At 42.7% G+C, this 13,249-nt stretch overlaps 1 protein-coding gene across 1 annotated transcript; it reads right to left on the bottom strand.

Moving 5' to 3' along the window:
* Positions 1–5,172: 5,172 nt before the first annotated feature.
* LOC121868742 (tRNA-dihydrouridine(16/17) synthase [NAD(P)(+)]-like) lies at positions 5,173–10,704 on the bottom strand (the record flags this gene model as incomplete). Its single annotated transcript, XM_042369617.1, is given in 4 exon segments — positions 5,173–5,737; positions 8,702–8,864; positions 9,891–10,193; positions 10,456–10,704. Coding segments are annotated over 4 exon segments (1,210 nt in total), but the record flags the coding sequence as incomplete, so codon positions are not given.
* Positions 10,705–13,249: the final 2,545 nt, after the last annotated feature.

Consider the following 13,249-nt stretch of genomic DNA (forward strand, 5'->3'; position numbering starts at 1 on the left):
TCGACCGAAGTGATGTAAGATTTCACTAATTCACCACCTATATGGTTTCTTTTTCCTTGTCTATTATCTAAGGTCAACTGACACATTATGCTTTCCTATGAATTCTGTTTTGTGATAATTTTACAGTAAGTTCAGGACCCACCTTCATAACTCTCAAACTCTTAAATTCCGTAGACGTATTATATGTGTTTTTACTCTACAGGGACGATTGAAATGTTTAAAGGACTCGTAAAATAGCTAACCCGCCCACTCAATACCGAGGAATTACTGACAGTGAATACAGGACGTCCTCCACCTTCCTGCTTCTGCAGAAGACTTAATTCAGCTGTGCCGTCGGTCACATCGCCTCTGAAAAGGAATTCTTGCGAAGGTCAGTTTTTCTTATTAAAGTAAGTGGATGGATGAGACCATTCTACGGTCACAGAATGTCCTGCCCTCTTCTCTTTCCTCTTCACATTATTACTGGCCATGGGTTTATTCAGCTGATGTTGTCAGCAGCATATTCAAATTTAATATGCTGCATATGCAGCATATTAAATTTGAAGATGAAGTCTCGGCAGAAACTGAATGGTTCCAGAGAGCACTTCACCTGAGACATTCTCTCAGGCTGTGGAGTTTCAAGAAATTTCTCTGGTAACATGTTTGTGGGAGTCATTTACTCCGCTCTCAGCTCATGACCTCCACGCTCTCCACCTGGCACCTATATCATACTCCGTGGCCCCGCTGGCTCATATATGATTCTATGTCTGCAAGAACAGGATCCGTATAACTGTAATTGTTCCTCCCAGTTCTCCGTATAATAATAAACTGTAAAGTGTACCCCTTCAAGTAACTTATGCGTCTTAAGTGGTAAGTGCGCTGACAATGCGCACCGGTGACCTTGGGTTTGTCGTCCTCATCTACGTGAATCTACAAGAATCCCCTTTGTTAGATACACCTTGAAAAATAACTTTCCTCAATTAACGTAACAACACAGACACCTGGCAGCCATCTGACTCACCACAAACTTTGCTAAAACTTGATAATTAATACTTGGTTGCCCTACAAACATCCCCAACTACCGGAGACTCTGCAGGTCTTCGGTCACCAGTCCAGAAGCGAAAGTGCAGTGCAGAAGAGTCATTTTATGCTACACATAACGAAAAACCGTCAACTTTTTAATTAACATGAGACAATACTTGGAGAAGACACCCTGTTCTCTTGTTACACACTTTTTCACCTCCAGATGACCACACGTGAGATATTGAAGTTATTTCTGTTCTTGTTCTCGTTCTCTCGTTCTCCTTCTGTTGTTTCCACTTTCTTTGAGCCCTATAGCGCCTTCTGTGCCCCATATAACTATAAGAAAAAGTTACACTAATAAAGAAATCTCTGCCGTCGACTAGTCATAATCTTTTATAATTTGGTGGTGATATTCATATACCATATTGACGATGATGATCATGAGTTATTCATTGTTACTTCAGTGTCCATTCATTCCTTCACTCTTACATACTTTAATTCTACACTGACCCTCCTAATATTTTCATGTCATAAATTTTCTCTTTTTTTCACTCTAAAAGATTTATTCTGTGTAACCTAGCATGTATGATCATATTTTTGTGTATATTGTAGTTTAATTTAATGATATTCTTCTTCTACAGTATGTATAAAGAGGAGGGCGAGTGAAAGAGTGTTCGCATTACCTCTGGAGCAGGGACCCACCCAACCCCCATCTCCTGATGTCCAACTAGTCCACCAATCAGCTCCATGGTTACAAGACTACTATCCATTCATTCGCCACATGTGCATCAACATCAATACAGAGGTAAAGCAACTCTATTAGGCTATTTCTGTCCACTTTGCTAGCAACATTTGTAAGGATTTTAGCAAATATTCGAAATGTGAATATTATTTACCGTAGACTTATACTGGGATAGTGATGCAAGTACTTCTGAACTATGGTCCAGATTTTACAGGGTAGTCAAAGAACAATGGCTCAGACACTGAGTCTTTACATAACCTGACTTGACCTAACGCAACCCAAATATAGTAAAATTATTAAACTTGGACCTAACTGTCCGTGATGAAGGAAAACTGAATCTACTGACATTAATTTTCACCTAACTAAACGTATCCAAACACAACACAACACACTACTACTTTGCTGTCACTCAGAATCGAGTTTGACTATCATCCAGCTATGATACAATGATATGAGTTAATGAGGATGTCACCTAGGTTGGTGAGTTTCAAGGTGACGAAAGAGGCCGACATGGGACCGGCAGGGTCGATCACAAACGTTGCACATGTGGATGGCTCCACCTAATACGGGAGGGGTGGCAGCAGCGTCTTCCCGGCGTTGGCTCTTGTCTGCCTGAGTTTACAGTAGGGCTAACTCGTAAGTTTTGACACCTTTTCGTGTGATGCTCCTCCAAGCGTTACAGTGTGGAGTAATGGTCTCCCAGGTGAGGGAGTCGATTTGGCACTTTTTCAGGTTTGTCTTAAGACTATCCTTATACCCTTTCCGGTGCCCGCCGGCGTTACGTTTCCTATTCGTTAGGTGACTGTAAAGTAGCTGCTTTGGTAGTCAACTGTCGTCCATGCGGGTAACACAATAACATAACATAACATAACACTAGAGCAATGTTTGTGCAGTTCTGTAAAAAATGAAAACCGAGACAAAGATTTATATCAACAGTGCGGTTTATTTTAGTTATGAATACATTTGAGTAACGCGTCCTGGTGGCTGGGCCTCACCTGGCTCATATCAGGTAAATAGTCATAAAGTTGTATCAATACGGATTATTTGTATTATATCTATTTTCTATTAATATAATTTCTATGCCAGTCATAGCCATTAAGTTCACTGGCTGTATTGTAAAATATTGAGTGTATAAGCCTCGTTGAGAACCTGATTACTAATTCTGATGTAATTACTGTTATACTGTAGTTAGTGTCCTGGGTAGTTAGTCATTCTCAGCCTTTATCTTTTATTTAGTTGTATAATATAGCAAGATGAGTTTGATGGTAATATCTAATTAACTGAAATAACACAACAAATTTAACTCGCATTTATACATGAGATTCACTGTTTCATAAGGCTGGTTGGTATTGGGTAGATGTGGAGGAATATGGTTGTAAATAAGTGTAATGGTGGGGAATACAACATGGTAGAGCCTCTTGCGCAACCCCAATGATCTGTCTGTCTATCATGTTAAGGAATGTTCTTAGTGGAAGGCTTTGTGTGTCTGCATGCCTAGAACAGATGTAGAATGAATACTACATAAGTTTGCTTTCATCATCCTTCACTGTGATTTATTTCTGATTCTCTCTCTCTTTTTCAGATGAATTCACGAAAGCGAAACAAGAAGAAGAAGAATTAAAGAATAAAAAATATCTGTTGTACTTCTGGTCCGTGAGAGATCTGCTGGAGTCTTCTCAAGTGGTTCATCAATACCAATACTAACCCAAAGATTTTGGTTGTGGGTTTGTGTTTAGGAAGACCTTGTTTGTGGGTTTGTGTGTGGGAGGTACTTATGAGTGTTAATGTATGTGTAAGTGCGTTTGTTTGTGTGGAAATCTTGGGTGTTTGTGGAGTTGTGTCATGAGTTCTCGCTTCTTTTACGCTTCTTTATGCATTTAGTCTTTCATTTAAACTTAATATTGTCTCCCACATATAATTTTTGCTGTGATTTTTAAGATAAATCATTCTGTAATTTATAGCTCAACAATATAGTTTCTCATCTGACTTTCCTCTGCCTCTGACGATATACACATGATGATATAATGTGTTTTTTTCAATGGGTAAGAGATCTTTTTATCTGTCATAGTGGAGGTGATATACTGACGTGTTTGCAGACAAGTGTTGAAGTGGCAATTTAGTTTGGTAATTCACTTGGAAAATAGAAAAAGCCTCGAGTTGTTTGCAAATGTTTCTGATGCTACATTTCACGGTTTATCTGTGAGGAGTGAAATGTAGGCGGCAAAGTTATTAGTTAGATCCGAGTTATTGGATGTGTAGAGACGTCCTGTGTATAAGTTGTGTCATGGTTTGAGGACTCAGACGCACACACACACACACACACACTGTTAGTATATAGAGACTTGACTGTTGCCTTATATACCATTGTTATTACTAATGCTAATATACTCGCAGGATTCTATTCATACTGGTTTAATAATTTGTGGTTTTATTGTTCCAGTAATATTGTCCTGGCCGATGTTCCTTTGTTTTATTCCCTTTGATATATGTTCAGTTGTTCTGGGTCATATTTCCTTGGTTAAGGATTTTATTGCGGCAGCATTTAATATTACTCGTGTGGACAGGTCAATGGCTTAAACTACAAACCACGACTGAATAAGGAGAGAGAGAGAGAGAGAGACCCTGGTGATGGCTTATATCACACACCAGCAGGATACTAACAACCTCGCTGTTTAATCCCCAATCTTGCACAAGGCCATTATTATTATTATAATTATTATCAATTTTCCATCTCTAGTCTTATTCTACACCACAGGGTTAGTTTAAGCTGGATTCAATCACATTATACACAGCTTTCTACGTTTCAGAGATACTGTAATAGCCAGAGTCCTTGAATGACCCTAAGTATTATAAAAACAAATGCTAGGAAGGTCAAAGTTCAGTTCAGTCCTTGTATAAAATGGATTTTAACTCTCGTCTCTCCAGTGGAAGTTCGTGACCTGAGGATTCCGTTCACCTGAATCAGTTCGCTGCATCACCCACCGACTCACTGCCAGTCAGTTGTTCAGCAGACAGTAAGGTTAGTGGAGCAGAAAGTGAGATTACTGTTGCAGAAAGTGAGTTTACTGTTGCAGAAAGTGAGTTTAGTGGAGTGAAAGCGAGGTTAACGGAGCAGAAAGTGAGTTTAGTGTTGCAGAAAGTGAAGTTATTGTTGCAGAAAGTGAAGTTATTGTTGCAGAAAGTCTGGTTAGTGTAATTTTAGTCTTTATGAATCCAATCTAGTTGATGTGCTTAAGAGGCTGAGGGTGTGAGACTTGTGAAGGAGTTTGTTATAGCAGGTTCAACTTGTCGTAGGAGGCGGTGCTCATGATAGTGAGTCCCTGGGTATATATATGTTATTTATGTTAGGGCTAATTCAGGCAAGCTTAATGACACAACTTACGAATTAGATCGCTGAAACAGTCATGGAATGGAATCAAAACAAGAGAGATATTAAACCATTTTTATTCCTTGAAAAATATACATGTACACAGAGAAGCAATGTGGAAAAAAATAATGTCAAGTTGCGGAATTCGCTTTATGTTTCCAGTTTTCTTGAGAAGTGTTGTCCTGAGGAAAGTTGTAACGCTGGAGCTTTTCCTGAATACCTTTGGTCATCTCATCACACAAGGAGGAACACCCATTGCTATTTTCTTCAATAATGTTTCCTTCATCATCGTTTGCTTTATTCTTTTCATCTTCCTCTCCGTTAGTTTTAACCGAGTGTTTCAGAGTTTGGGGGTAAGTGGCAGCTTGCACTGGAGTTACTTCTTCTTTGGACACTTCAAGTTCAGGCTGCACCTTATCCACCTCTGACTGCTCTTTCACCTGCCCTTCTTCCCCTTCCTTCCCTTGCTGTTCCTCCTGCTTCAGCTTCTCCTGTTGAGCGTAGTATATGGCTGCTTTCTCTCGCTTGGTCTTCACGAGAATACGGTGGCCGGGACAGTCGAGCCCCTCGTTGTAACATTTGACCCTACAGCAGGCGCGACACAGCCCGTGAACACAACGCCCGCCCTGGAACACAAAAACACACTGACATTAACATACTACACACTAGCTTCCTGAATCATACTCAGTTCATTCTATTATAGAATTTTTTAACAGTTACACCATATGATTCAATGCTATATGTTCATATTACTTGCACTGCACTTCGATAGATTAATGTGTTTTGTTGTGGATTTATAAACATGGGGTTCCTAAATTTACAGACATAAACAGAATCATTTTTTCTACACATACTGTATGTATACCGTTGCCTCAAAGTTTTTTCTACCCCTTGTCTTGACGTTCGAGTAATCGGTCCTCCCCCACCATCACACACCGGTCCTCCTCCACCATCACACACCCGCCCTCCCCCACCATCACACACCCCCTACCACACCATCACACACCGGCCCTCCCTCCATCACACACCGGCCACCTCCCCACCATCACACACGACCCCTCCCCACCATCACACCGGTTCTCCCCACCATCACACACCGGCCCTCCCCCCACCATCACACCGGCCCTCTCCCCACCATCACACACCCACCATCACACTGATTCTCCCCACCATCACACACCGGCCCTCCCCACCATCACACACCGACCCTACTCCACCATCACACACCGGCCCTCCCCCACCATCACACACCGGCCTCCCCCACCATCACACACCGGCCCTCCCCACCATCACACACCCGGCTCTCCCCCACCATCACACACCGGCCTCCCCACCCATCGCACACCGGCCCTCCCCCACCATCACACACCGGCCCTACCCCACCATCACACACCGGCCTCCCCACCATCACAACCCACCATCACACTGATTCTCCCCACCATCACACACCGGCTCTCCCTACTCATCACACACCGGCCCTCCCCACCACACACCGGCCTCCCCCACCCACCACACACCGGTCCTCCCACCATCACACACCGGCCCTCCCCACCGCACACACACCGACCTCCCCCACCATCGCACACCAGCCTCCCCACCATCACACACCGGGACCTCCCACCATCACACACCGATCCCCACCATCGCACACGGCCTCCCCACCATCCACACACCGGCCTCCCACCACACACAGCACCACTCCCTCCCCACCATCACACACATCCAAACACCCCCTGTGGTAGGTTTGTTTTGAATTTGAAGTTATTTCCTTAGTCAGTTAGATATTATGTTATATAGTGACCTTCTAGTAGTGATTCGCTTTAATTCAGTTTGGAAGGTCGTGGTTGACACATTGAGGGTGAGCCCCACATGTGCCGCCCTGGTCAAGCCACAAGTAAATAACACATCGTACACCTTGGCGGGCTGAGCATTATTCAGGGCACGCAGCGCACCAGTCTAGTCCACGCCAGTAACCTCAAAGGGTCGGAGATCACCCACCCGAATTTTGAGTAGAAAAGGTGGGAGAAGGGTCGAGTGTTGAAGGTTTTTCTATTGCTTATATGAATGTCACGTCTTAATGATACTCCTAATAACCTGCTGTACTTTGGAAACACAAAACATCTCGGCAAATTTAGCCAATCTCAGGTACATTGCCATGAAGACACTCCAAGCGAACTTACTTCACCGTGAGCCAACACGACCTTGGTGGTGGTATGGGGGCTTTTAACCTTTCAGGGAAGACTAGATTCAGCTACACTATCCGCCACTGTCAGGGAACGAACCCATCCTGCAGGTTCAAAAGGATCTTTACCAGCTCAGGGGTCTTCTCAGCGCATTCCCTTGGCAGACAGGGACACTCGTTCTTAAAGTGGATGGACTAATTTAGTTCAGTAAAAGACACCTTTATATAACGCTTTTTGTCGCTTGGCTCCCCTTAATTCGTATTGGGAAAAGACCCTTTCCATATTAGTAGGATAATTCTTTCTCGACATTTTCGTTATCTACCATAAATAACATTGTGTTCTGGTTCATTTTACTCATATAACTAATATGTTATCTTAATGTATTAGATGATATCTCATTACGGCTGTGAGTAAGTTATGGTATGACGAGTATAATCTTTCTCATGGTTGTTATTCTTGGCCTAGATGTGAGCAGTAATGGTTTGTTTGTGTTTTCTAGGAAATAGCTTACCGGTCCATTTGTTTTGAACGTTGAGTTCCCTCAGGTCGATCGCTTTGGAAAACCAAATCACATAATTAATTAAGTTCACATACTTCTACTATCTGTTAATCAGTTTAACAACAATGAGTCATCACAAATTATACTCCCTGGAGCCTGCAAGTTGTACTCAATGATTGTCTCTGATTCTCTTTGTAAATCATCTTACTCTCAGTTCATACAACACGCAGTCCCAGGCCAAATCTAACAACATAACTAGTACAATCTTGGTCAAGATTATCATCACGAACACAGTCGTGGATCACGCTGATATTATTTCTCCGTTCATATAAAGGCATTGTGGCTCCACTCAGTAACTGGCGTGTTTCATGATACAGTTTACTGAGCACTTTTAATAAGCCACACTGGAGGAAGAATGGTGAGCTTGCTGCACCAAATAGCACCATAAGACAGGTGGGGTCGCTGGGCAAAAGTTATTTCGAATTATCACGGTCTGAATCTCTCAGTTCTATACTCAGGAATGGCTAGTTAATATTCGCGGTGATGGCGAGAGGATTTTCAAGGAATTTTAACAAATGTTTCCTAACTTTTGGGTTAAACTCTGCCCTGTGAGGAGGTAGTCACTGACACTGACCGAGCTCATGATACTACAGTCAAACACCGCCGACGACGCTGCAGATTTACTCTCACAGAAAAGAAGCAAATGTTGGAGGTAAGGTCACTAGTGGCCGGGAACAACACTCAGTAATTTCCTGACACAAAGATTCATACACAAAACAACACACACACTGACATATTGGATAAGAACCTGTCCACACCAATATCCTCGACGTGTTTTGAATTATCAAGTAAAACTTCATATCAACACAGCAGATGAGAGTCGTCCTCTATGAAGGAGAATCACCTACCTTAGGGTTCCTACAGCCACATTTCTCATAAGGGTCGTTGGGAGGATCAAAGGACTTTCTCGGGTTCCTCGCCATCTTTTTCTTTTTCTTCTTTGACAGATCCGTCTCTTCTGACTCCTCTGTTATCGGCCTCTTGCTCGGCTCACCTCCACCGTTGCTCTCACTAGGAACAAAGAAAAAGATATTTGAACTAAACAACTGTTATACTGTACAACAAATAACAACACCCACATAAAGTACACTGATCGCCACCATCACTTCCCCATACTAATGTTAAGCTGAGGGTAACAGTGAATGAGTAACACTACCAAGAACATCAGGGTCGTTCTTTATGACTCAACGAAGTAATTCATATCTTCTGTTCGTAAATATACTGTATATATACCTGTGTGTGTGTGTGTTATATGGAAAAATACGACATAACAATAATTACTCTATATTTCATTTTCCCAAAGAGAGTGGATACAAGAGGGGCGTAAGGTGAGCGACAGTCACAGCTGAAGAATTTACCTGTCATTGTGATGGAAGACTCTGTTAAAAGGAGAAGTGAAGAGAGGAAAAGCTACGGATTATGTTGAAAGCAATCTCAGACTTTACATAGCAACAGCGACCATCACCATTTTTATTATTTCAAAAGATCACCGGGAAAGTTGCAGCGGGATGGCAGGGAGAAGGGGAAGCCATGAGTATTCCAATAAGTGAGTGTAAGGTGTTATTGTACTGTGTTGATGAGTGTTAGTTTGGGAGGATGAAGTCTGGCACGTGGTATTCCTATTTACCCTAGATTATAATGTGGTATTTGGTATTGTCATGTTTAAGAGTACTGTTCATGGAGGGAGTAATTGGAGACGTGTGTGTGTGAGAGGTAGGGGGTAAGATGGAGGAGGGGGGGATCTGAACATCTCCCTCAAGTCTTGTTGAATCACAATGGTAGTACAGTACTTCCCTTCTCTGAGTAGTTATTCCCTGAAACTACATCAACTCTCTAACCTGGAAACTGGTGTCGCCTTGGTGGATGAAGGAGAGGGGAGGGGGGGAGGTGAGAGAGAGTACCTCGCTGCCTCTCTCCCCCCAGCACTTCACCCTCGCTCTCAGTGCATCATAATGGCTAGGAGAATGAATTTATGTGCGTCAAGTTTATCTTTTTATCTTTAAAGTTAAGGAAATAAACATTGAACAACAACTAAACCTGTCTTCAGTGTTGGCCAGTTCTTCCTCTTGCTGCATTTGTTGTTTTTCCTGGGCGCGGCGCTGACTCTCATGAATCTTTTTCAGGTGTTCCTCAGGGGGAATACGAACATAGGGCTGACACAACCAGGGGGCCATTGGTAGACGCGCTTGTTCACCATCCGGCTCCGGGTTCCAGGGTTTTTCACCGGTGTAATAGGGCATCATCCGGTCTTTGAGGTTTTGTACCACTACCACCATCTCCTCCGCCGACGATGTCTTGGACAGTCGGTACCGCAGGTCAAAGTTCTCACTCATGCACAAACTGTTGAATATGTGAAAATATTTATTCTCCACTTCACATATATGTTGCTCTAATCGTTTCTCCAAAATGGTTTTGTTACGAAATGACATTTTTTTTTCTCTATAAACTGAAGCACAATTTGATCTTCACACGATTAAATTTCTTTTCATAACAGGACTCTTCAACATGTAGACATACAGTACATGAAAAAAATAGATGAATCTTCTAAAGGAGAAGATAAAACATACTTATGGTTACATAATACTCTGAAGTGTGGACTTACCAGTGATGAAGGAGCTTGAAGACATGTCCCCTGGCGTAGCTTGTTGGGCAGGGGTAGCGTATGGCCAACTGGAGGTACTCAAGGGCCATTTCCCAGACAGGTGGATGAGTGCCTTTGAAGATGGCCGGGTTGTGAAGGTTCCCCTCTGCACTCATAACACCGTCAACACCAGTAGTGGCCAGGCAGCGCTCCACGTCCTCCTGGTACTGTATGTTACCATTGGCCAGCACGGGAACACTGACCGTCTCTCTGCACCAAAGAACACAAAACTCTCCCAGTTACCATCATTAACGGTTCAGTTCTGGTGCCCCTATTATAGAAAATGGATATAAATTCACTAGAGTCGGTGCAGCGAAGAATGACAAAAATGATTCCGGGACTTAGAAACCTTCCATATCAGGATAGGTTAAAGAAACTTAACTTGCATTCCCTAGAAAGACGAAGAGTGCGGGGAGATATGATAGAAGTATTTAAGTGGGTGAAAGGAATCAATAAAGGGGATATAGATAAAGTTCTTATAATATCCGAGCAGGATAGGACTCGGAGCAACGGATTCAAGTTGGATAAGTTTAGGTTTAGGAGGAGATAGGAAGAAACTGGTTCACAAATAGGGTGGTGGACGAGGAACAAGCTTAGCAACTTTGTAGTAAGTGCGGGAACTCTGGAAAGTTTCAAAAGGAGGCTAGATAGATTCATGGATGATAGAGAGTGGTAGTAACTCTCGACAGGAGCTGCCATGCACAGGCCAACCGGCCTATTGCAGACTCCTTATTTTCTTATGTTCTTATGTACTCACAACAGCTTAATAATTAGTTAGTGAGAGATAAGAAATGTGGCAAATACACACCTGAAAAGAGGAGCTGCCACTATGAATAACATCTGACACCACTTGATAAGAAGACAATATCGTCACGGTAAATAAACATATAGTAAAGTATCAGTAAAGTAACACATGAGGTGGAGTACTAACCAGACCATCAACACACAACAAAATGACAACAGCAGATACCTAAAAATTCACCATAATTAAGGGCACGAGATACAACACCACTCTAATACGGTTCTCTGTCTCTATAAACGCCATAAAAGCAGACAGAGGTAAGACCCAGTTTTAAGAGACAAATCATAAGCACCGCGAGAAGCCTGTGTTCTAGACAGGCCCCTGGAGGAGAGGTGGAATATCTTCTTGTTAGGCCTGACGAGTAGTGAGACAGTAATGGTCGCCCTAACCAGAATACGTAGGCTCTTTGCCCACCACCTTAATGTACAGCGTGTTCTCTGCTGCCACCACACACTCAACCAGGCCAGCCTGACTATGATGCTTCTGCTACAGTGATATTATGTGGTGGTGGTGGTGATGGTAGTGGTGGTGTAAATGCGGGCTTGTGGTGGTGGTAATAGTAGCGATGATGATGGTTTATGATTCAGAAGGTAGCATTTATAGTGAATGGTAGATGTAATAGCAGAGGTTATGGTGATGGCTAGAGGTGAAATGTTGCTGTGGTAGGTTATGGTAGAGTAAATTTTGACGGTGTAGAGGGAATTCTGGTTGATTGTGGTTAATGGCGAGAGTAGAGGGAATTCTTGTAGATTGTGGTTATGGTGGTAGTAATGGTATTTACAACCCCTTGAGTACGATGACAAATCACTGTACCTGAGGGGTTAACGTTAGTCTGTTGTTGTCTGTAGTGATGTCTGTAGTGATGTCTGTAGTGATGTTTGTTGTCTGTAATGATGTTTGTTGTTGACTGTAGTGATGTCTGTTGTCTGTAGTGATGTCTGTTATTGTCTGCAGTGATGTCTGTTGTTGTCTGTAGTGATGTCTGTTGTTGTCTGTAGTGATGTCTGTTGTTGTCTGCAGTGATGTCTGTTGTTGTCTGTAGTGATGTCTGTTGTTGTCTGCAGTGATGTCTGTTGTTGTCTGTAGTGATGTCTGTTATTGGCTGTAGTGATGTCTGTTATTGGCTGTAGTGATGTCTGTTGTCTGTAGTGATCAGGGCCGGACTCAGGAGTGGGCAAAGTGGGCAGCTGCCCAGGGGCCTCCACAATCTGGGGGCCTCCTCATGTACGGTAGTAGCTATATCAGGGCTGGTCGACTTGAAACCACATGAATGACTCCAGTCATGTCTCACGTTTGTGTGTGTGTGTTGGGAATTTGTACACTATCAATAAATATACAGTTAATTAAAAATTTCTCAATGTTTTAATTTCCTCAATATAACTGCATATGGCTTCAAAATTCTCCAAAGGAGTGTTCAAATTTCAAAATTTTCCCGGGGGGCTTACAGCGTCCCCCGGAACTCCCAGATGTTTAGGCTCCCTTCACTCGCCACCCCACCCTCTTGGGTAGTTATAATGAGGGGGGCCTCCACAAAGAGGCTGCCCATGGGCCTCCACAGATCTAAATCCGGAACTGGACATCACCCCTCCCTCCGTCCACATATCACCCCTCCCTCCCTCCACATACCACAAATTTCCCGTTTTCTATAATCTGCTTTGGAAAATATGTTATCTCCCAAAAAGTCGATAATCTACTTCCACGAAAAGTCGAAAGTCTACTTTCCCGAAAAGTAGATAATCTACTTTTCGGGAAAGTAGATAACCAACTTTCCCGGAAAGTAGATATTTCCCATTTTCTATGATACAAATTTCCCGTTTTCTATGATAAGTAGATAACCAACTTTCCCAGAAAGTAGAAATATTTCACATTTTCTATGATACAAATTTCCCGTTTTCTATGATAATCTACTTTGGAAAACATGTTAATACCTCCCAAAAAGTCGATAATCTACAT

Source organism: Homarus americanus, unplaced genomic scaffold, assembly GCF_018991925.1.
Source record: "Homarus americanus isolate GMGI-L3 unplaced genomic scaffold, GMGI_Hamer_2.0 scaffold30535, whole genome shotgun sequence".
Classification (NCBI taxonomy): Eukaryota; Metazoa; Arthropoda; class Malacostraca; order Decapoda; family Nephropidae; genus Homarus; species Homarus americanus.